Genomic DNA, 24,870 nt, shown 5'->3' with positions numbered 1-24,870 from the left:
AAAGCTGTGGGCTCAGTTCTGACACCATTAGCCTCCCTCGTGGTCCCCCTTCAGCTCTACCTACCAATCCAGGCCAACTCCTTCTGTTACATCTGACCCTGTCCCAGACCCAACCTTGCCCTTCTTTTCTCCCTTCCCTTTGGAAATCCAGCCCAGGCTGTATCTACAGTCTCCCTAGTTGATCCACAGCCCCCTTTTGCTTTCCAGAGGTCTGACCTTGTCTTTCCTCATGCCTCCTAGGACTCTAGCCAAGTCTTTCACATCTCTGACCACGCTAGAGCTGGCAAGGAGAGAGAAGCTGGGAAAGGGAATAAGTGGTGGGGAAGAGACAGAGAAAGAAATGAAGCATTTGTGTGTGCAAGGAAGGACAGATGAAGAGAGAGTGATAAGACACTTGCCGGGTTGCCTGGAGCCCCTTTTGCTCCTGGAGGTCCAGAAGGTCCTTGAATACCCTAGAAAAATTAACACCACCAAGGTCAGCTCCAACCCCATAGCAATCCTTCATGCCTCTCAGCAGTAACATGCATCGCAGAAATGCTACAGTAAAAGGAGTGGAGAGATGGCCCCATAAGTGTGAGACACTGTCCAAATTCTTCCTCCTGGACCAGGGCTCAAAACTTACGGACTTGAGCGAAACCGAGGTTATGAAAGGAAGGACAAGGGATGGACACTTACTGGGAAGCCACGTGCTCCTGTCTCCCCAGTCTCACCCATCTTCCCCTGTGAACACACAGTTGGAGCAATTAGCAGCTGGGAACGTGCTGAGACACCTGTGGTGCTTCAGCCAGAAGAAGCTCCAGTTCCCTGGGCACCGTGTACATGTGGGTACCCCCAGGGGGGACTGATACCACGCCAGGTTTGGCAGGCACTGGTTCTCACAGAGGACATACCTGCAGCCCATCTGGCCCTAGCTTGCCTGGCTCCCCTGGTCGGCCCTGCAAAACAAAAAGACAAAGACACATTAGCAGGAGCATGAACTATTGGTGATGCTCTTCTGCCTCAGCCCATCTACTCTTGCATTTTTGTGTATGAAATATCCCGTCCAGTTTCCTGCAGCTTTTGAAAGGTCAAATGCCCAGCATCCTGTCCTGAGGAACACCCCAACCAGCAGGGACTGTGGGCAATGTGCTGCACGATCTAAGGTTTTTTGAGCAAACACTGCTTTGGAGGAAGCTGGGATTCTCAGGAGACTCAGCACAGCCCTGCTTGGCAGTGCATGAAATAAGGGAGATTCCCCAACCAAATTGCATTCACAGGGCCACGTGTGCTGTGCAGGGGATGGGGTCCATGACATTCAACGGTAGGACAAGGGTCCAGCTCTTACACCAGGCTGCTGCCAAAGGAAGAAACTCTCTCATGCACCCATCTCAGAGGCTATCATGGACCAGGCTCACCCTGGATGAGGGTCTGCTTGGGCAGGGTATCTGCCAGGCTCTCTTTGCACTAGGCATCTCTTGCCCTGTGTTTTTTCCTGTCCTAATCTAATTAACGTGAATTACATAGAACAGGTACATATTCCCTTAGGTCTTATTTTACCAGCCGTGTTAAATTGCTCTGATTTTAGTGCTACGTTCACATGTAGCAGTCAAATGCACTCACTGCCAGTTAAAGCTACTCCCATTCCTGTAAGGGACTCTATTTTTTAGCAGAGGCCCTTTTATGTTTGTGGACTGCCTCTGTATTCAGGGTCTCAGACCCAAGCACCAAGGGCCCTGGTGCCCATGTTGGACAGATTTTACTCTGGTTGCATGAAAGACTCATCCCTGCTTGTTGATCCTCACGGACCAATTGAACATCCCCTGTTCCTGGGGTAGTATGTGACCTTGATCCTGCCCAGAGCATTTCACAACACAGCTAAGAGCAGCCTTGGCCAACCTGGCCACCCACTGGCACTCACCTTGACACCTCGTGACCCCAGCTCGCCTACTGGTCCATCAGGCCCTCTGGCACCCTGGAAAAAGGCAAAACAGAGGCAAAAATAAGAACAAAGAGTATATATCTCACTGGAAAATACAGCAGTCATCCTAGCTTTGGCCACTAGGAAAGTCCACGAGATCAGACCTGGCTAAGCCAACCTGTACCTGGTTGGGTTGAGCACAGCAGCTCACAGCCAAGGACTCAGAAGATCCTTTCTGTGTTTTGTTGCTTCATTTCTCACCATTACCAGCACACAGCACCAAAATACTTTTTATTGCTGTTAAACCAACTACCAACCACAGACCAAAGCCAGAGCAGAAGAGCAGACCAGGAACAGCCCTATTTCAGACACCGGTTACATGACAACAGTTTTGCGATGCACAGACTTGCAGTTCTAGCTTTATAGATAGCAAACCTCTTCCTTCCTAGAAACCCCGTTTTGCCAACTGCCCCTGCCCTTAACTCTTGCCATACCACCCTGTCTCATGGTCACAATCAGGGCAATAAATCTACAAAATACACTGAGGCACATGAGCCCCCACCATACAGTACCTTTACAATTGTCCTGTGCTCCAAACTGCTCCTAAAGAGCAGGGTGTATTTGCTGGCAGCTGAACTCCAAGCCTTCAGCTTCAGTTACCTGCTATTTAAAGAACTGGCTGCTGTTAAGGATCAGACAGGTGCTCATGCATATGCATGCTGGGAGGAGCGCAGCCTGCCGTGCCTGCTTTGGCATGTCTGGTCCTATGCCCAGCATCTGCTCCTGGGTGTGTGCATGCATGCAGCAGGCATGAGGACCTCGGGAGGTGTATGGGACACGTACACTGCTGCAAATGCTCATGGCACGTACAAGAGTCCAGACAGTGAGCGATCCTGGACGTGATTAGCTAAAATTGAACAATTCGTGGTACAGCTTGGGCATCCTTGAGGAAGGGGTGTCCTTGTTCTTCCAGAGGGTTCTAAGTGAGGAGAGCCCTGGAAAGAAGGGATAGCTGTGATCTAGCTTTCAAGCTAATTTCAGAAGAGCTGAACGCACAGCCCTCTGCACCATTCGAACCCCAGAAACCAGTGTGTCACACTGACAGAGAATAAACAGAGCCACGGTCGGGGAAAATAAAACAGTAAAAAAAAAAGGCATATCGAGAGACTCTATTAACGCACGTCATGTTCATAATCAGGCTATGAGCTCAGTTAGGACTCTTAGGCGCTCCTGAAATATAAATAATAAATAAAAACACAGAGCGGTGCTAGAATGTAGTGGTAAGCGGAATCCTGAGAGCAGGCCAACGCGGAAATAGAGAAAACAGGAGCCAATGTGCTTAATCGGGATGCAAACTGAGTGCCAAAAGTAATAACAGAGCTAGGGAGCCAATGCGTTAGAAAAGCAACTCCAATATGACAGGCAAAGAGAGAGAGACTCACAAAGAAAGGCAGTGTAACAGCAGAAGATGCATAGGAAACTTAGCCAAGTTATTACAGCAGACAAACATTGTCAATATAAAATAATGCAAAAACTTCTACTGCGCTTGGCAAAACCCCGTGCCGCTGAGTGTACCAGAGATTAAATAACCAAAAGCCTGCATTGCGTGCCAGTAAGACACAGCTCTAAAGAATGCTCAGCCTGGTCTCCAGGACAGATGGACAGAGAAGGACTGTGCACCAGATGGGAACACCACAACCACATGGGGTGTCTCACAGGTTGGTGCTTTGCTGATGTAATGGCAGCTCTCACCAGCCCTAGAACCCAAGCGCCCCAGCCCATTCTGGCTACTGGATCAGAAAGCAGTAAAGACCAAATCCACGTCCCTATAAACCTCAAAGCACAGTGACATAAAACAGAAGGTCATTTAAAAGCAGGGCTACTGACAGCTCAAGTCAGACAGCACTAGGTTGGAGTAGTGGGAAAGCAGAGCTTGGAGGCATCTGGGGAGCTGCCTGGGTGACCAGGACACCCAGCAACCCAGCAAAATACACAGACCTGCTCTGGGCTGGGTACTGGGCTGCCCAAAGAGAAGGGAGGCATCAGCATGTGTATGGCACTCGCACCCTAGGAAAGCACCCTGCCACCCAAATTCTCATCCTCCCTGGAAAACAAAGTGTTCCCCTCCTCTTTGAGCAGCCATTCAGATATTTTGTGCAATTACATCTTTATTATACGAGATGATGGGGTGACCTGCTTGTGAAGAAGGGGAAGGGTGTGCAGAGGGGAAGGATTTAATAGCTCAGCCCTCGTATTACAAAAGGAGGGAGCAGGGATCAGAGACGAGTGGGACATGGAAATGACAGTGATGACCCAGGTTAGAGGGTTCCATTCCAGGACAGATGCTGCTGGGGAAGGAAAGTGGGATGCGTCTGGCCCTTCCAGACCCATCTTCTGTAGCCTGTCCTGCCCCTTTGCCAGTGCTGGGCTGCTCTAGGCTGGGTTGAGGCTGTTGGGTGCCCTCAGCCCTCACTCAGCACTGCAGCAAGGGCAGTGATGGCTGTAGTTCTCAGCAGTCCAACCCGGCAGGGCTGGCTGGCTGGCTGGCTGGGGAAGTGTTTACGGTATCCTTGTTTCTTCCAGCAGAGCCCTGTCACCAGCATTGCAGGATCTGCCAGGGCAATCTCACTTCACAGCAGTCACCTGCCTAATCCCATCACAACACATCTCATCGGCATCTGACCTAAAGAAGGAGAAAGTGACCCTGTATTTGCAAATGCATGTGGCAAGCTTCATCTTCTCCAGCCTCCTGGGCTGAAACCCAGGATAAAGGCTTCTCCTAATTTGCCCTGACAGGAAAGGCTACATTTAGTCAATTAGTTAAATCTTTAAAACTCTCTTTTACTGACAACGCCGGTTAGAGATGAGCGAGTGAGGTCCTGGCAGCTCTCCAGGGAGCATCCCATGCCAAATGCCGCAAGGCACAGCATGGTGCCTTTCCCCTGCAGACCTGGCGGCTTGGCCTTGCAGGCAGGGCTGAGCGCAGCTCCCTGGGCTCCCCTTGGACTCCCTCTGCTTCAAAATTAACTGCACAGCCAGGCATGCCTACCCTGAGCATGGCAGGGCAGACAGACCAGGGCAAGTGTGTAGAGAGGCGTCTTGGGGATCGTCATCCTAAGGGTGTGTACAGCATGGACCTGTCCTAAGAATGGGGTAAGAAGGGTGCAGAGAAAGGCATGGCTTTATCACTGGTGTCAGCATCTCTAGGAGCCCATGGAACAGAGAAGGAAGCTTTTCTTTAGTCTGCCTTACTATTTATATGGCAGTACACAGCTCAGGAAAGGTCCCACTGGGCCAGGGCTGTACAAACAGTGCAAGCTTCAAGTAGCTTTACAATGTAAACAGGAAAAAAAGGAAGGTTAAATCGAGATCTGTCTGCTCATTTGCACATGGGCAGCCACGGCACAGACAGATAAAGGTTCACGGCTGATGGAGCATTTGGGAAGCTGCTCAACTCTATCACCAAAGCCAGTTGGACACGAATATGTGGCTCAAAGGCATGCCATGTCCATCTCAAAGCAGCTCACTCAAGGTCACGCAGGGAGTCACAGCACAGGGACATGCCTGGGCAGTCCCACTGCAGCCCATGAGCCACAAGACCAAGTGTCATCGCTCATTGCTACCTAAACAGATGAGTTTCCCCTTTTGTTTGTGTTGTCAGGAAAGAGGAGCCAAATTGGTATCACACAGGAAATGGCAGCTCTGCAACCCTGCGTCTGAATGCTGATGTTCCAGCTGCAGTAAGTCACACTTGTGCTGAGGTCCTGGATCTCAGCAGGCAGCAACACACTCAGGGCTGGGCAGAGCCCAGCACTTCTTAAATTCTAGTTTCAACGTCTTATGTGGGCACATTTTTCACTGTAATCCCTGCGTAGGTCCCCACGGAGCTATGTAGTAGAAAGCTAGCATTAAGTCCTTGCAAGTCTCACCTGCAGTCACATTGTGCCCCCTCTAACCGTGAGTTACTTTTAATGTAGGCTCCACCAACAGTAGCAAAGTAGGTCACAGTGCCCCACGATCTGTGGGTACACAGGCCAAGACAGTATTTCCCTTAGAGATGTGCAATACTGAGCAGCACTATCAGCAATCCCAGACTAAACAAGTGTTACGATGTTGGCTAGATAAGAACAGCATTAGCTCACAAATGCAGGGGGATTCGGCTCCAGGCTTTGCAATTCAGGCCTATTGCTAGTCCATGTGAGGCAATAGAGATATACCCTGCTGCTAGAGTAGACAACATTCCTGCAGAACAAAGCTAAATGCTCAACAAGGTGTTTCCACAAAGCAGCGCTACATTTCCCTCTGTTTAAACAGATACTCCGAGCTCAAAGAGAGACAGTAACCAGCCTCTGAATAGCAGAAGCATGAACAAGCAGTCAGTAGCTCTTTTCCAGAAATCCAAAGCTTCTTCCTTACCCCTTTATCCAAATATTGATATTTCACTATCACAGTCTGGCCAAATGAAAAGCAAGCAGATGCCTTGACTGAAGCTGAAGGGAGACTTTGCTGGCTGTAGATCTGTAGCTAACTTTTCCTCAAACAGTTCTAATGCTTTTTCAGCCAACTAGAAATATCTCTGTGAGCAAAACAATATACCTCTGCTTTTCTTCCATGAACAACTACTCAGCTGGGCCAGGACAAAATAACTATTTTCAGGTTTGCTTTGATACCACCACTTTACAAATCCCTGCAGTCAGTGATGCTGCGAAGCATCGGGTCCGTGTGGCAGAGAGCGAACGGTCCCCTCCCGCACGGAGCGGCAGAGTGCTGGGAGTGCAGGTGTGCACATCTTAACTCGTCTTTGCAGGCTTCACCTGGGCAATAGTTAATGCAGGAGCTTGATGAATGAATGGCACAGTGGAAAAGAGAAATATGCTTTGGGATTTGAAAAGCTCCTCTGAATCGCCTGAGCCAGTACCCAGCATCCCCTCTGGTGAGAGGATAAAATGCCAGAAATATCGACAGACACCTTGGCAGAAGAACAGGGCAAGGGAATTCACTTTACAGCAGGATTTTAGGTGCAGCTTTATGATCTGAGTTGCAAAGTCATGGCTCCAGTTGATATTTAACCTTTTGCAGAGATTCTCAGTCAATACCTGGGCTTTTTAATATCGCTATCCTCAGCAGAGGATGCTGGAGACCACACGTTTTCCTGCTGTGAGGAGCTGATTAACAGAAATGTGCTTTTGAATTTAAGTGAGATAGGGTGAGGGACTTGCTGAATCAGCCGCCTCCAAATTTAAACCTTGATTTGGTTAAATAATTAGGTTTAAACATGTGCATAGCTGTCACTAGCTGACTGTTAAGCACATGTCTAAGTGCTACACTGAGTACAGATGAAGGGAAATAAGCCTGGGCTCACATGTCCAAGTTTCTTGTCCTTAGGGAAGAGGAGAGGGGAAACCACATTTGTGGAAGATTGTTCAGTATCAGTCTGATGGGCGAAACAAAGACTTGGGAAGGAACAATAGGCCTGTCATGACTAAAAGAAGGTTACAATCTTAAAAAAAAATTCTTTTTAAAATTTGTACTTATATCTTGACAATACAAAAGCTATCACGACATAAATACAGACCCCAAAGAGTCTCCATTGTCTTTTACAATCGAAACCATATTTGCTATTTACGTTTTCTTCAAAAGTAAAATTACTTTAATGAAGTATCCACAAACAGGGCTCATGGAATCCACAAACATCTGGAGGAGGCTATATTCATGTTTCCACTCTGAATTGAATTACGTCCCTTTTGTAAACTAGGATAGACAGAGGGTAATGTCTGAAATTACAGTTGGGGGATCATTTCCCCATCCTGAGAAAACCAAGAGCTGGAATAGAAGGACACACTAAGCAAACAAAGAATACTATGTGCCTGGAATATCTTCTGAGAGTATGAAGAGAAGGAAAACGTGAGAGAGAGAGATACAAACCAGAAATCCTCCAGGCAGGAGATCTGCTGGTCCTTACAATACCGACTTTCCCACATCATATTCACTGAAATCTGTAGGATTTCAGAGAAAAGCCTGAGTTCCTCCTCTCTGTTGGGGATCTTTGAAAGAACGTCTGTCTCGCAAATTCTGTATGGATTATATCACTGTGGTGCTCAAACACGCCAAATCTCCACCATGCCACAGTCCAGCAGCGGGTGTTGAGGGCAGGATTGGTGCAGGGCACCAGCAGCAGATCCAGACGCTCAGCGCCCGCTGGCAGAGGCTTACCCCTCTCTGATACCGGTGTCCTTAGGGCAAGATCAAGACCTTAATGCACCCTCTTCCCCAGGCACTGCCTCCTGTTCTACCTCCACATTCTGCACTTCCTGAGGTGACTCTTTGCAGGGCTCTGCAGCCAGCCGGGATAGAGCCACTGCTGCATTTCTGGTTTTCAGGGTTTGGGTGCACTTTGAAGTCTGGGCTTCCTCAGTGGAGGAATGTCCAGGGGGAGGGACTGGCACAGGGTCTGCCGGACTCAACATCTGGAGAGGAAATGCAACGGAAGGCCATAAAGCTGAACGTCTCTACCATGTGGTATGTCATTTTGAGGATGGACAGTGCTGGCAGCAGTTGGTGTCCTGCAGGATTTCTCCTGAGGGTTTGGCACCCTCTGTCTGGATCTAGCTACACCCAAAGGTAGGTCCCTGCTGTGCCAGCCAACCTCCTTTCTTAGCAGCTGAATCTAACTTTGTTCTTGGTTTTACCTCCTGTGATAATAAATATCCCCTTTGTCATTCCTGACAGTATGAGCGGAGCTGAAGACGGCCTGGTCAGCTGTACTTTCCTTGTGGGTTGAGGACTTCAGGCCAATGCAGATGTAAGAAGCTGAAGAAGATTTATGCGCGTGAATCTTGCACAACCCAAGAGCCAAACACTGCAGTTGCACGCAGCTGCCTGCCGTAAGGAGAGGCCTAGTGCCAGGGGATGCGGCTGGCATCCCCGGCTGGCGGCTGGGAGGAGGCAGCGCTGGGACTCCTTCTCTGTCACTGCACACATTAAAGGCACTGGCAGAAATGTCTGATCCCCTTGGAAGACCCACCTCTCCAAGAGCCCACACAGTCGGCAGCCTGGATTCATTCAGAAGGTGTTTTCCATTCAGCTCTGCGCTGTAGTTTTAACTTGAGATGTTTTCTGCTGTTCATTCAAAGCCTCCCATGAAAGAATGCCTCCAGTTTCTCATCTGTCATGATCATGGATGTCCCAGACAGCTCAGTTAATTGCTGCTATGTAGCACAGAGAAACCTCGCTCCCCAGGGGACCCTCCAAGAGTGGAGCTGGAGAATGAGATCCATGGGCCTTCCCACCAAGGAGAACAGAGGCAAGGAAGCTGTTTTTCCCAGCCAGAAGTTAAAAGCTGAACCCTGATATGCATCTGCTGGTCTTGGATGATACTGGTGTCCTTCTAGCTGTGTTTTAAAGCTTAAAGCTGTTCCAGGGTACAGAACTCTGTGGTTATAAAGCTGTCTAGTTGGTTATTCCATTTCCCTTTGCTGGTCTCAGCTATTTGAAGAGAGTATTAGCCCTGGCATAAGGAAACACGTGCAATCCTTGGCTGTCCTGAATTCCCCAAGCAGGAGTTGCAGTAGAAGCAGAGACTGGGGGTGGGTAAAACGTATAGTTTACTCCAGCCTACGTCTTTGAAAATGAAACATGGAAACAGACATCATAAGATCCTTGGAGAGAGAAATGCAAAATATGTTGTTGTTGGGGACTTCACCAGAACCCATGTGCACTCACTATTAATACTTTGTAAAGCAGCTTGACAAAGAAAAACAACCCAAAGCAGGGATGCTCCTGCAATAAATGTCCCGTTGAAGAAGAAAGATTGAAGAGCTCAGTGGGACATGGGTTGGATGTCACAGGCAGGAAAAGAAGCAGCTTTGGCAGGTCTAGAGATCATTCTGCTGTTGGCTGTCACCCAAACAGAGCAGGAAGAACCATACCTGATCTGACACAGAGTGCTTGTGAAATATTTATCCAGTGTAACGTGTACTTGTAGCACTGTCAGTGATGCTAGTTAGTACCGTTACACAGCCTTAGGCTGGGGGTCTGCTCTTTCCAGGCAGAGTGAGGATCACATATGCTTTACAGTGTGGTATTGTTTAGATATGTAGAGATAAAATCAAGGCCTTGCATTGTGGGCTGGAAAAACCCATAGAAAAACACAGGACATGCTTATAATTTGATCTACTGACAATGCAAAACACACCTTTCTCACAACCCTGCAGAATGCTGCCAGAAGATATTAAACCTGCGAGACTGAAAGGGAAGACACGGGAGGAGTAGGCTTTTCGGCTCCTTGTCAGCTCTCTTTCTGCCTGCCTTGTCTCTTAATTCTATTTCACGGCATAGTATTTCCTGCTTTATCTCTGGTTAAATCACAATGCTTCACATCTCAGCTGTTCTCTGTCCTTTGGCAGCAAAGGCACCTTTTCTGGCCTTCCACCTCCACCCTTTTCCCCAGCTCAGATACATCCTCAGATGACTAAATCTTCACCATCCTCATCAGAACTGTCCGTAAACCCTGTTTTGACACTGCAGGTAGTTGGAAAAGACAAGCTGGACCACTTCCACGACAAACTCTACACTGGGACACCCCTCTACCCATACGTGTCACTTGCATTCGCAGCCCTGGTAAGACTTGCTTCAATGACCGCAGTCTTTATACACAGCAGAAACATGGCTGTGGAGGTGCTGCCCCAACTGCTGCTCACCTTCACACCCCCAGGCTAATCTACTGGATTACTATTCCAACGGCTGAAAGAGGAGAGGGATAAAAGCTCATGGAAATTGCTTACCCTGAGGCCTTTCATCCCTCTTATCCCTGGTGCACCACGGACTCCTGCTGGACCCTGGAAGGGGAAAAGGGAAACAAAATGAAGATGGAAGAGGAGGAAGGCAGCAGCTGTTGGTAAGATCCCACATCCCTACGTGATCTGCAGGGGTCTCAGACACAGACCATTGACCAGTAGGTTGGTTCATTAAACTCTTGCCAAAGACATTACCATTTTTACTTGTCTATAAATGGTCTTTTTTTTTTAACTCACTGATTGTCTTTGGATTATGAACATTTAGGCCAAGGACCCTGGCTGAGTATGCTTAAGTATCTGCAGCTTGTTGTCTAAGTGGTGCGATTTGAAGAGAAGTCGAACATCCAGAATTCCCTCCGAAGCTATTAAAAGCAGCTGTTGCTCAGTATCTGTATAAAAATAATAATAACCAGGATCTGTTTTTCAGTTGTCCAAATACAAAATCAGACACCTCATCTTAGGTATCCAAGTCTGACCTTTTCAGACAAATACTGATTTTATCTTCAAGTAATTGTTGCCCTGTTAGTGCTGCATAAATATTCATACTGGCAGATAGATGCTAATTTCATTTGGACTGTTGGTGTTGCGGGTGATCCTGTTCTTCTTACACTTACAGAAAGGTTTCAGGTTTTCTTTTAACTTGTATTTGTATGCACTTGATTCATTAATGTGCATACAGAAAATGCAGAAGAAAAATAAACAGCTTTTTTTTTCTGTTAGAATATTTATCAGTTTCAAAAATTAAAGGATATGTTCAATTAACAGGACTTATTTCTGTATTATAACTTTAAAAACCCATATGTAAAGTTAGTGCCTTCTGCTGTCAGAAAAGAAAACCTCAGAATGACACATTCCATTCTTACTCTCTCAAACATTCCACATCAAGTTTTGCTATTTATATATTAATAGCTTTTACCAACTGTCAACCCTCCAAACTCCACCAAGGATCAGAACAAAATTGGACTGTGATCTTCCTACTGCTTGTACCACTGCCACTAATAAAGATTTTACTTTTGGAATGGAGGTATCTTTCTGCATGGCATGTAAGTTCAGAATACAAGTGAATACAAGTGCTTAGCTGTTCTCACTCAAGATGGAAAAATCAGTGGACTGTAACTATATTTGTAATCACAGTAAATCTCAGTTTTGCTAGTGAGGTCAGTAGCGACTGGCACAGACAAGTAATAGATGTGTCAGATGCCTGTTTTATAGAGATTTTTATGATAAACACATACTGAAATGAAATTCTTTGTTGGTATTTGGAATATCCTCCTGGAAGTCTCAGCCTACCCCAAATAGCTTATGAAAATACAAGTACAGAAACATTCGTTGTGATGGCAAAATGTTGAGGGAACAACTAGATACCATGCTGCGAATTTCAAGGAACTGCTTAGGAGAAGACGAGTGACCTTTAGTATACCTATGTGTACACATTGTTTTCAAAACTGTGTATTAACACAAAAGATGTACCATGAGGCTGAGCAAGAAGAGGGAAAAGGAGTTCACAAGCTTCAGTGAGCGGAAATTAAGGGCAGAGTTTCCTACCATTGACTATACCTTTGCTTCCCATTCCCAGTCACCCTCTATTGAATTAATCAGCCATCAGAGCTGCTAAGGCTCACTGGATAGCTGGATAAGGCTCACTGGATAGCTTAATCTCAAAGATTTTAACGGTTTAGGACAAACAACAACAGCATGCCTCAGGTCTGGCTTAAAAAGCAAATAATGAATATTTGGTGGAGAAACAGGCAGAAACAGCTGGAGTTAATGAGTGGGGATTTGATATTAGGGGATTATTTGATTTACTGGCTTTGTGGGAAGTTTGACTTATTGAATTATGACTTTTTAAAATGCAGTCTTGGAGGAAACGTTTTGCTTGGATGAACTTCTATTTGCCTGCAAGAGAACAGGGAACTAAAGGAAGCGGAAGGACCTGAGGACAGTCTCAGCTCCCAGAGCTCTGCAGAGAGGTTTCAGCATCTCCAGTCAGACCTGCTGCTTCAAATCATACTGTTGTCGTCACGCCTCAGTGAAGTAAGACAAAACTCAGCCTCAACTAGAGGTACTAGTTAGTGGTGCACTAGACAGTGCTTCAGGACTGGGAGCTCTTTACCACAGGGCTGGTGCAGAACCTGCCTCTGCCGAGGACGCACTCCTGTCCTCTCCTGTGCTCGCAGGCATGGAGTAAGCAGGGGGCCTGCCTAATGCTCCAGCTATCCCCAAGTCATGCAGCAGCTAACGTGCTGGGAAAGTTGCTGAAAAAGGGACATCTAGAGATATCCAGCTGCCTCCTAGACTTCTGGCAACAGAAAGTGCTGCCGTGAGGGGCCACAGAGCAACTCGCTGCTGGGGGCTACAGGCAGCATTATGCTCCTTTTATTGTAAGGGCCTGGCTAGTGCCATGTTGCTGCTCTTCAGCTAGGGACGGGTCACCCCAAGGTGCCGTTTGACCTCAGACCTTTTCTTTCCCTCACGTCCATTGACTTGCAAGTGTGAAATCTCTCTCCAGGCAGCAGCTGGCTGCAGCCAGTGGGCCCAGAGCATCCCCGAGCTCCCCACAGTGGGTAGAGCTGCTGCTGATCTGGAGGCCAAACCTTTGGCACTGCGCGGGCATTTCACTACTGTGATCTTCCTCCCAATTAACACCACTGTGGGAATTCACACACTGAGCAAAATCCATTCCCTGTACTTGCCCAGAGCTGCCTTTCTTTTGGTTCCAGCAAACAACATGGAACGGCATTTGTGCTACTGGGAGAGCCGGAGCTCTGTCTAAACAATGGCTGTGGGAAACTGGAGCCACACTAAAATGTACCTCCACATCAATTGCACGCTCCAGACACAGCCGCCCATGTACCAGATGAGCCCATCCAGATGGAGGGTACATCTGGGGGCAGCTGTTCTGCTGCTCCTCTCACTCCAGCAAGGGTCTCTGAAAATCCATGGTGCAGTCACTGCATGATGTAGTCACCACATGACACAGTTGCTTTATCACCATACTGCCAACAATTCCCAGCAGAAATAGAGGGCCTTGCAATAACACCTTGAGCTAGTAGCTTGTGTCCTGCTAAAAGATTGAGGCCGGATTGTGAGTTTTGGATCGCCCATTAGGTAAATGGGCTACAAAAGTTTGAATTAAGCACCACTTTTTTTTAGCATCTCTTTCCAAGTTGCTCCCTCCCATGCCCCATCCCTTTCCCCATATCTCTTGTTCATATCACACTCAAGTCAACTAGGACACAGTTGCTTGACTCAGCCCATGAATGCCCAGGATATGGGATGCTGATTTTTGCTGTGTGGTATTACAAGGTGATGATAGCCTTTACTTACTGTTGGTCCAGGAATTCCAGGAAAACCCACTCCTCCTGGTGTCCCAGGGTGCCCCTAAAAGGGAAGGAAGAAGAATACACCTGGTGTGAAATCCCAGGATCTGCTCAGCCCTTCTTCCACCAAGTAGGAAGACAGGAAAAAAGGCATTGCTGGTTGCTTGCAAGGTCAGGCAGGTCTGTTATTTGTCAGGGTAAAATTGCTCAGGGGCAGATGTGGAAGGCCAGACTGTCAAAAGCTCAACTCCAACTTTGCTGGCAATATAAGCAGCTGGATTCCCTGAACAGCCCAGGAGAGAATGGGCTGAATTAATGTGAAAATCTGTCTTTGGGTCTTGCACTATGATAGACAGGAGGTAAGTGTCAGAGCAAGACAAGATTTTGCTGAGGTCCCCTCTGCTAAACTCCTAAACAAGGATCCCCAAATGGCAGTGCAGGTAGCACAGCAAAACACCATGAGTGTGCTGCCCAAGCAGCCCTGCACGTCCAGCTGCATTGGCAGTTTGGTGGGATGTGAACAACAGATCCCTGTTCCCGGACCCCGACTGTTCAGTAGCCAGGATGCTTGGAAACAGGCAATCCTTCAGGTGCTGTAGCTTGCAGTTCCTGGCTACCTCTACTTGACACAACAGGTCCTCAGCTGATGGAGCTGCAGAACACGTGTCAAAACCCAATGTTTCTCTGAGGGGGAGATTGCTGAACACAACTGCTGGGGAGAGGTTATACCTCAATATCCAGTCAGTCAAATGGCCGTTCCCATCCCTGCAGAGACAGGAAGAATTTGCAGCTGTTGGCATGTAACTAAAAGACCACGAAAAGCTGCACCCTTCACTAGGACAGAGAGAGAGGCAGCAGCAAGAGCGAGAGAATGCAGACTTACTCCTTACCATCGACCCCTTGACTCCTGGAGGGCCTGGGGGTCCCACTGAGCCACGGTCGCCCTAGGAGAGACACAGGTGCATGGGGAAGAGTGAGGACTTTTGCTAACAAGCACTCTGCGCTGGCAGCAACGGGGATCTAGAGCAATGAAACAACTAAGACATCCACAAATTGCAGTCTATGCCATCAGATTTCTACCCGAAAGGCTTCCAGTACAGAATAATCATCACCCTCTTTCAAGTATCCATCTCATCAGAGTAGTTAAAGGATTACAGCAAGAATTGGCTAATCCTCTGTATCCCAAGAGAGGGGACTTTACTATTGCCATCAAACCACCAAGGAACAAGAAACAAGCATTGCACTCAGGACCACCTTCAACTCTGGACAGTGCTAGGACTAGATCCCAGGAGATCTCCAGCCCCTCCTACCCAAGGCATGACATCCCTCTCTGTTCTGCAGTATCATAATCCCTACAAGTTCTGGTGTTTTTAGAGGCACGGATTTGAAAGCTGTGGTCATGAGGCCTTGCTGAGAGCAGGGAATCAAGTTGGAAGAAAAACAGAGATGCTGCCTGGAATAGAAGGCTGGTGCTTTCAGAAGGAGACCGAAGGCATTTTGGGGGAATCCCTATCCTGTGGCTCATACTGAGACCACAGTGTAAACAACAATAATCTGGAGGCCTGCATTTATGAGGGGTTCGGTGCTGGATGCCTCCACGGCCCTCCCTTAAAGATATTATCCCTTCTAAAACAAGCCACCGTTTGGCATTAAAAACTTAACGTACCAAAACCCACACTTATTAATTCCAAAAGTCTTACTTATCCCCACATACAGAACATCTCACTTCCCCTGAGTACGTACTTGGCCCTACAGCTCAGCCAAGAACAGGGGACAAGGTGTAAGCCTCCGTGAGCTGACGCAAGGGCGAGTTGAAGGCATGGCTCTACTGACGAGATGTCGACTGCTCCTTTTTGGAGACTGTGGCAATTCCCACCATGACTGCCTGTACTCGCCCTCGCAGCCCTGGTAAAGCACCGGGAATTAGGTGTGTTATGTTTGTGTGCTTGGGGGGATGAGGAAGGAGGAGTTAGCAGATGCTGCCAAGTAGTTTACGCCCAAAATCTGACCTACCTTCCAACAGCTAAAGTGTAAGGGGAAATATTTTCTAGGCTCTAAGCAGCTTATTAAAAACAAACCCCAGAGTTTGTGTTGTCACCAGTTGGCCCTTGTAAACCAATGTAAGGATATTTTTCCCTCTGAATGCATGGATTTTATTAAGTATGTATTAACTGTATTGTTCTCTTTGATAATCTTTGGATTCCACTGGCTTCAGTCTTAAGTTTTGCAGCTCTCAGGATGGAGATTGCTGACTCAGCTGTGTCTAATGAAAGCATATTTCCCACTTCATTTAGCTCACAACAGCATAGTAAGCTGTAGGATGCTATGCCAACTGGAGGCCTGATTGAGGTTTTGATTTGATGATAGTTATTTCTGTCATCTGTAAGTTTGCCCTGGTAGAGAAGAAGTCTGATGGAAATCACAGCTGTGCTGAGGATCTCTTAGGGCAGATTTTCAAAGAACAGCCCGGGTTTGCCTTGACACCAACATTAACATCATCATGTTATGGAGTCAATCTGCAAGATGAGGATAGCTCATGTGGTCAAGGCACTGGCATGGAAGTCAGAGGGCCAGATGTGAATTTACTAGAGTGGCAATAAAGATCTTCGCATGTCTCCTGCATGGCAAACCCTTTATTCCTTATTCAATTCAGGGCTGCAGCTGCCATTGAGACAGCTCACTCAGGCACCAATTTTCTGTGTAACCACCTTGGACACATCACAGACTCTTCATTCCTCTGTCTTCCTTCTGTAAAATGCAGCCCACATCATGTCATTCCTTTTAGTTCTTGTGTGCCTTGACAGTTTGGACTGAGCCTGCTTCTGCTACTGCCCTACCAGAGACCATCTAGTGTAACGGGCTTTCCAAAGGCTGCTGCAGACAGGCAATAAAATGCATTTGCAACGAACACAGTATAACTGTCACAGAGTCTTGACATCATTACCCAGAGGACAGGGCTTGAAGTAATAAAAGTGAGAGAGAGAACTGATGTGTGGAATGCATCATTTTATGCTCTTTACTATCTTTACGGCTGGACTGTGAATAATTAAACCACCAATGAAAACCAGCAGTCTGCAACTGAGATACAATGAATGACACAGATGATTTGTCTTTGGAAGCCACCCCCGAATAAAATTTTACACTCTAATAGAAAACAAATTAATGTCCATTTACATTTTTTATGGAAAATAAAGCCAGTTTTCTTCCTGAAGGAAGCATGTATCTGTACTGTACACAAGAGGGCACCAGCCCTTAGTAGCGTGCCCAATGCAACCACAGGGGCAGCCAGACTGCATGGTCCTCATCAAATAAAACAGGAAATATTTGGACTAGACTTTGCTTAGATAGGTGGCTGCACTCTTGTACCTTCTCTGCACCTGAGAAATTGCTGAGACCTCCTCTTCAATGCAGGCTCAGCCCTGGTCCTGTGCGACCCCATTGGCAACTCAGCATGGGCTTGTGAGCACATCTCTGCACAAATCTGTCTGTAACCTAAACTCCTTGGACTCCTCCCTTGACCGGGAACACAGGGCTGATGGGCCCCTCATTCCCAGAAAGAAATAGAACTGTCTGTCAAATACAAGTTTTCCAGCAGATTATGAATGAATAAAGCTTAAATTTTCAGAGAATATTTGACAGCATGTCCTTGGAGGGCAAGCGCATGTTAATTCCTAAATGTGAAGTGGATGATTTTTGCCTGGCCCAAGACTAGCTCAGACACCCTGGATGTGCTACATTCCCAGCTGGGTGTTGCACTGACGTGACAACTTAAATCTCCACAATATTCCTCCCGCCCCACTTTCCCTCATCCTGCAAAAGTTCTCACAACCAATTTGTTGCAAGCAATCTTACCTTTTCTCCCATTATTCCAGGCTCCCCTACGGGACCAATGAAACCCATTAGACCCTGAGTAAAGAGAAAAGCACAATTAATTTTCACTTTTATTTGCTGAGAAAATAAACGGTTTCTTTGGTCCACCTTGCTGGTTGAAATAGCACAGCATCCCTTGTATACTGCTCAGTAATTCCTACTGGCTACCAGAGCGGACAGAGTTGCTCCCGGCCATGGGAATGTCTAACTCCACAGCTGGTTCTGCTTTAGGCGCCAGCTGGAACGGCAGCACTAGGATCTGCAAGAGCCACAACACACAGTATAGGGGATGAGTTAAGCACGTTTCGTAGAAAGGCTGAGTCCATAGCATGGCTTTGTTTTGCAACCATTTCCCAAAACGTCAGCGCAGCTTCCCCAAGAGCATCGATAGCGGGAGCTCCTGGGTTGCACAGAGTCTGAGAGTTGCCATCATTTTAAATGCTGTACAGGGTAGACTTCCTCTGGGTTAATCTGAGCTGCCTCAAACCCCTGTGCAAATTAATTTTGCCCTGGAGAGTGTCATGCTGTTGGGATGTCAGTAGGAAATAAAGGTCTGAGGACACAGCCAGAGGGGCCAGCAAGGCACGAGATCTATCATGCTACTCAGAAACTATCTTGGGGAAAAAAAAACCCCCAGTCTAAGCTCAGGATTTGACAACATCTGGGATAAAAAAGAAACAAACAGAACTGCTTTTAATTAGAAAGATGGAAACAGATGCAATCTCAAGCTAAGATTCCTGAGGATTAAAATACAGCAGCCTCCCTACCAACTTCAGCGGGTTTCTGCCTCTAGAGATGCAAAGGACCGTCCTCTCTGCCATGGTAGGCACTCTCTCTCTCACTGCATGATTCTCCTGGCCTCATCCCTAGTCCCAGCAAGGGTCATTGGGAGATATCTATATTTAGTTCTTCCAATGACTCTGTAACTAAGTTCTTCCAATGACTCTGTAACTAAAGAGATTCATCTCCTGTTGAAACACTTCATAATCTGCCCACAGTTGGCATGGGTGGTGTCAAAGGAAGCCATGCCTCAGCTTGTTTGATTTTAAGCAACAGTCTGGTGGGTCCTGGGAGGTGGCTGCTGAGCAAGTCAGAGGCAGGAGATGGACTCTCCAGTGGTATCACCCTACTCTTCCTCTTTTTTAGAATAATTTGGAATCTTCAGAATAAATTGGAAAGTTCCTCTATGCAAATGCATCTTACCTTTTTACTTCAACATCAAGGAGGTTTTCAAATGACACACTCAAGAAAACATTCAGCATGAACAAACACAATGGGGAAAAAAGCTACACTAGCAAGGCAACTTCTGGAGTGTGGTCTCAGAAAAGGGAGAGCTTTTCACCCTGCTATCTCCTTTCTGGGGGAACAGCAAGAAAAGCAGCAAAACTTTCCTCTCTGTACTCCTGCTTCATTGCTTTTTCCGTTCCCAGCTCGCCTGACGTGTGCAGTTCGTAGAGGAGCTCTCTGCAGTCTGCGCATCGCTGTGGTTCTGTTTACATCTGTGCACTGGCAGTGTACAGTGATACCACTCAGCTACAGAGGAGCGTCCAGCACTGACAGAGCAGCCTACTCAGAGGTTGTGCAAGTCCTCCTGCCACCAACCCCCTCCCCCCCGCCCCGAAGTTATGCTCACAACAAAGCTGTAGCACAAAATAACCAGCCTCATTGCTATTCCCATATGTGTGAGGCTCAGCAGACCCATTCAGAGGCAGAAAACACAATGCGGGTCACTGTCCAATGACTTTTAGAGGGAACAGCTTCTGACCATGACTCCAAACACCGAGAGACTTCATGCATTAACATTCCTCGCATGGTGCAATTAAATGCCATCCTTTGAACATCACTGGAGACAGGAGCTCCTCAATGAGGCATGCTGATGGGGTCAACAAAAGCATCTCTCACTCGGATGCCCAGCTGGCTTCGCCTCTTGCAGGGAGCAGCCACACACTCTCTGCTCCAAGCAGCCCCTGTCATACTCTGGCATGGGAGCAACATCCAGGTAAAAAATGTTTGGAAAAAACTCATGAGAGAAATCAAAGAGCTTAGCAGGTATGTCGGAGCCTAGAGTTAGACACTTGTGTTAGAAATTCATCCAGAGACCATGTCCCAGGAAACTGGCATGCCACTGAGCTGTGATGGAAATATCAATTAACCATGGGAAGACAGCTACTACCAGGAAAGCTCTACTATCCCATCAGGGGCTTGATGTCACCAACCCTTCTGACATCAGCACTGAAATGGTCTTTGCTGTGCCTGAAGCTGAAGCAGGTCCTGTGCACAAGTGTGCCATTGCGGCCAGGCTGCACGGACAAGACACACGTGGGAGCAAAGCAGTGCTGGACTCGGCAGCAGATTGCCCAATGCAGGAACAAAAGGGAGAGCAGGCAAATTTGCAATATCTGCATATGCAAGGTTGCCACTGGGTGGCATTGCTGAAGGCTGCTAATCAACTATCCTTTCAATTAGACACAAGTGCAGATACACAGCTGATAACTATATCCAGTTACTGAAGTTTTCCAGTAGCTCAAGGCCACAAAGGCAGCAAATGTTAAGGCAGAGGAGAATGGCAAAACAAAAAGATGAAACAAGGAAATGCATTGCTAGGCAAAAATACAATAATAATAAAGCAAGAAAGAATAAATCTGTTCCTTAATTTCCAATTTATCAGAAAAACTGCAGAACAAACTCTTTCCCTGGGAAGATGCTCTCTTTAAGATATTTCTGGGTTACTTAGGTCAGTCCCTGCAGAAGAAGAGAGATCCCTGCTCTTGCAGCAAATAGTGTTACCATTCAGAACAAGACTGTTTCAAAAACACTTCTGAGGGGCATTGCATATTCAAACTCAGGCTTGAAGGCTAATTTTCTGATACGCTGTCCAAGCAGCATCAGCTCCCATCCTAAAAAGTCTCTAAGGAATCTGGGTCATGAAGCAAGATATACCAGTTGTGCTTCCCAGTCAACTTGGTGGTGCTCTACAGATGGTTTGCAGAGCACTGATTGCAGCATGCCAAGCAGCCCACAAACCCAACACCTCCTGAGATCCCTCTTGCTGTCAAAGACGTGCCATTTGTTATTGCAGCTTGTATAGAAACCAGCCGGAGCTGCCAACGCAAGCAGGGTAGAGGCAAACGCCGTACCTGCTGCGCGAGTAAACGTCACAATGGAAAGGGAGCGCAGCCAAAATTTCTGGCCTGGTTTTCACTCCAAAACTGGGGAAAATTCTGTCTGTGCTGGTACATGGTGTTTCTGCTCAAGGGAAGATGTCACTGCTCCCTGTGTACCCAGCAAGAGGAGCATCCCACGGCATGATCGTCATAGAGTAGGGACTGAAGTGAGATGGCAGAGCAGGGACCCTGTGACGTGGCCAGGCTTCCAGCACAGTAGCTCTGTAGTGTTTGCAGCCAATACCGTCTGCTCTGGGCTAAATTAGCTAACATTGCTGCGTCTGCAAGCAGACACAAATCGAGATACATATGTCTAGGCAAAATAAATCTTGGTAAATTATTAAGAGTATATGAAATAACTGGGGGAGATTAGGTAACGATATTCTTCCCTGGCCAAAATGGAATAGACACTAAAGGGAACACAAGCAGCACAAGATTTAGGTTTTAAGAACCAGAAAAGCCACCGGTGGCAAATATTAAATCAAAGCAGACGCGAATTGTGGCCATTACACTAAAATGGCTGCAGCATAACGTATTTTTCCCAGGTTCCCAGGGTTGAAAAGAAGCCCTGCATCAAACACGACTCCAGGCAGTGTGTGTAATGATGCACGTGAAGTCCCAGCAGCGGTGGCTGCCCAGATAAAGGCCCACAGTATACAGGAAAGAATGTAAAACATTTATATTAGACAGGGAGTTCAGCATGTCGCTCATGATTCAGTCTGCTGTATTCCCCAGCCAAGGGCATGGCGGAAAAGGGATGGAGATTGTTAAAAAGTTGCTGGGGGCTTGGGGGGGAAGGAAAGGGGGAGGACTGGCGGGTTGTAATTCCTAACTCCTGTCTGGCTTTCCCCATTTATTGTCCAGCCCTGTCATAATTAAGCCCCCCCTCTTGGCTGCATCAACAGAGAGCAAGTCAGCAATGAAGCCTTGCATAAATCATAGCCCATTTGAGAGAAACAACCGAAAGGCGAGCCCAGCGTGAGCAGGGTCTCCCAGGGACGGGACCGCCAGTCGCTCCCAGCAGGAACCGATCATGGCCTTTCTGTTTTACTGGTTCGCTAGAACTCAAAACAAAACAAACCAAGGACAAAGGACGGGAGGGAGTAAATGTACAATCCTCCCATTCAGATGAAAGAAAGGGAAAGTAAAACAGTAAATATCACAGTTTAAGGGAGGACGCTCTGACCCGCAAAGAAAAGCCATGCGGTTTAACCCTCTGTGCACCGGGCTCAGCTGTACCCTGGGGCCACGTTGGGTTCCCACTGCCCTCTGGGGAGCGAGGGAAGGAAAGGTGGAGACATGCTGACAAAACACCTTGTCAGATCAAAGAGGCTGCATACACTACAGTGCCTGTAAATCCCCGAATGAGAGGTCCGCAGCTCAGAAAGGCGCTCTGGAGGGGAAGGTAAATGCATTGGGAAAGGTGCTGCTCTAAGACGTGGGAAACGCTGGTCCAATTCCCTGATCGGTTCTCGGCGACCCATTTGACCTTGGTCAAGTCAATCCATATCTCTGCATGTCAGACCCCACCTGCAAAACTGACATTACAGCACATCCCTCCTTTGTAAGAGCACCACAAGGAAAATACATTAAGGAGATAACCAATGGCACTGGTTTCCTTTGACAAATTATTTTAGAATATCATCTGATATTAGGACAACATGATTCTCCCTTGAAGGAAGAGATACACGCAAGGGGCAGTGGAGTGACTGCCCTTCCCAGCATGGTGCAATGGGTACATGGCTGATCCTAACATTGCCATGCGAGTGAGCAGGGCTGTCACTTCTTGTACAGGAGGAGGGATTCAAAAAGCTGCTCCTACTATGACAGGACCTCCTCATTCCCATTAAGGATGGAGGTCAACCGTAGCCTCTTTCAGCTGGCACTTCATTGATATTTTCAGTCTCTACTGCAGAGCAGGGGGAGGTCCGTGGGCTTGCGGCACCCTTCCCCAGTTTGCTATCCTGTCTGCTGCAGGGTGTTGCTTCTCCCACTTCTGACCTTCAACATAGACATTTCGGTGACATCCTCCTGCCCTGTATTCCCAGCTCTGGAACAGGAAAGCTGGTGGCCTGGGCCAGGGGCCCCGTATTCTTCTTTATATTCTTCTGCCTCCATCTACTGGCAAGGAAGGGTTAAATCACACGTTTCCAGGGTACAGGGGAGACCAGTAGCTGGAGTCCTTCCAGCACATGAAGACAACAAGCATCTTATGAATGAACTTCCCAAGTCAGTGTCCTTGCAATGGAAAAACAACACATCGGGGACTGCCCTGTGGCTTAAAACCTCATGTTTCCAATGAGAGCTCAAGTGTCACTGGAAACCTTACAGAAACTCCCATGTTTGTCTAAACAGATGTCCCTAGGAAAGGCAAGAGAGCTCCAATGAGATGGATGGCTGATCTTTTCTCATGCTGTTATGCTGAGGGTTTCCACTCAGAGGGAACCCATATGGAAGGCAGAGCAGCAAGTTTGAAAAGTTTGACCACTCCTATTGTGCCCATGGAATAGAAAACATCAAGACCTCCACCAGAGAAAACAGGAGTGAGGTGAAGGTATCTTTTAGTGCCAAGTGACCTGGGTAGCCCAGTATCTCAGAGCTCTGCAAAAAACCAACCTAGCCCCAACACCAAATGCTGAAGCTTAGGTGGAGGGAGGAATGAAACCCCAACACTCCAGCATCGCTCAGCAAAGGTGTGATGGGAAAGGAGGTTATTCTCACTAATCTGGTGCGACATTTTTGTTCTAATGACTTGACTGGTGCGGAAATAGAAATTCTTTCTGGGTGATATTTCTAGACAAAGACTAATTGACTAAGAATAATACAGGCAGCTTTCATACCACTGTGCTGGTTTCAGTGTCAGCGGAGGCCAGCTGTGTTTTCTTTTTGGTGAACAGTGCCTACAGTTTTCATCCAAGGTCAGTCCTGAGGGACGTTAAAGAATAATAATCCTAATGATGCTTTGTCATTCAAGGACAACATCTTGTTAAGGATCTCAAAGCAATTCTAAATATTCATTTTTAACTGTAATACAACAGCATCCACAGGTGCCACCTAAGAACAGGAAGCATTGTGCTAAGCATTGTTCAGAGCTGTCTCACACCTTCCACAGAAGGAAAAATTGAGGCACAGGGCACTGGAAGGTGTTGCCTGAGATCATGCAGAATCTGATAAAGTGCAACTAGAACTCAGATGTGTGGAACAACTTTGCTGCTTCAGTTGTTGCTCTTCATGGAATAAAGTATTAACCATAATATAGAAACGGCTCTAATTTCCAAATAGAAATAACTATCCTTGATAGATACTGAGACTCATCAGATTGCTGGTACTGAAGAGGATCCGTCTTGGTTTTTGTACTGTCTTGGTTAGAAACCCATGGAAGAAGCGACCCCCAGCTGTTGCATACAGGGGAACAAAGAGCCAGAGAGGCTGACAAGCTAAACTGAACCAAACTTGTTGACCATCCGGCAGGGAAAGTGCTGTGAAGGACAACTGTACTGAGAAGCAACACGCTCCTTGCCAGGGCCAGCTGCTGCAGCCAGCTTGGTGTGGTCATGTAGGAAGGCGCAGAACATGTTGGAGGCTCTGTGGCTGCAATTTCAGGGTTGGTGGTGGACAAGTTGGTTCGTTTCAATCACAGAGACATGGGAACAATTGTTTCTTTTTCCTTGATGCCTGTGGTTCCCCTGAAGCCTACAGAGATGATGCATGTCCCCTGCTACCCCAGCAGAATGTTCTCTCTTGTGGTACAATGAAATGCAGCTCAGTGCCTCTCTTCCCCAGGGTCTGGTTTCTTCAGCTGCTATCTCCTCCACTCCCCCAAA

General features: G+C 47.3%; 1 protein-coding gene across 1 annotated transcript in view; it reads right to left on the bottom strand.

The window, feature by feature from the left end:
* COL27A1 (collagen type XXVII alpha 1 chain) overlaps positions 1-24,870 on the bottom strand; it is a 163,316-nt gene that overhangs the window by 45,989 nt on the left and 92,457 nt on the right. The window contains exons 26-33 of the mRNA XM_069771912.1: positions 17,865-17,918; positions 14,903-14,956; positions 14,020-14,073; positions 10,681-10,734; positions 1,898-1,951; positions 891-935; positions 676-720; positions 399-452 (exon numbers count right to left, since the gene is read on the bottom strand). Of these exons, the coding sequence (XP_069628013.1) occupies positions 399-452; positions 676-720; positions 891-935; positions 1,898-1,951; positions 10,681-10,734; positions 14,020-14,073; positions 14,903-14,956; positions 17,865-17,918 (414 nt within the window). The remainder of the gene's footprint in view (positions 1-398; positions 453-675; positions 721-890; positions 936-1,897; positions 1,952-10,680; positions 10,735-14,019; positions 14,074-14,902; positions 14,957-17,864; positions 17,919-24,870) is intronic.

Source organism: Haliaeetus albicilla, chromosome 26, assembly GCF_947461875.1.
Source record: "Haliaeetus albicilla chromosome 26, bHalAlb1.1, whole genome shotgun sequence".
NCBI lineage: Eukaryota > Metazoa > Chordata > Aves > Accipitriformes > Accipitridae > Haliaeetus > Haliaeetus albicilla.
Note: the sequence above shows the minus strand (reverse complement) of the source record. Positions and strands in the feature narration are given on the sequence as shown.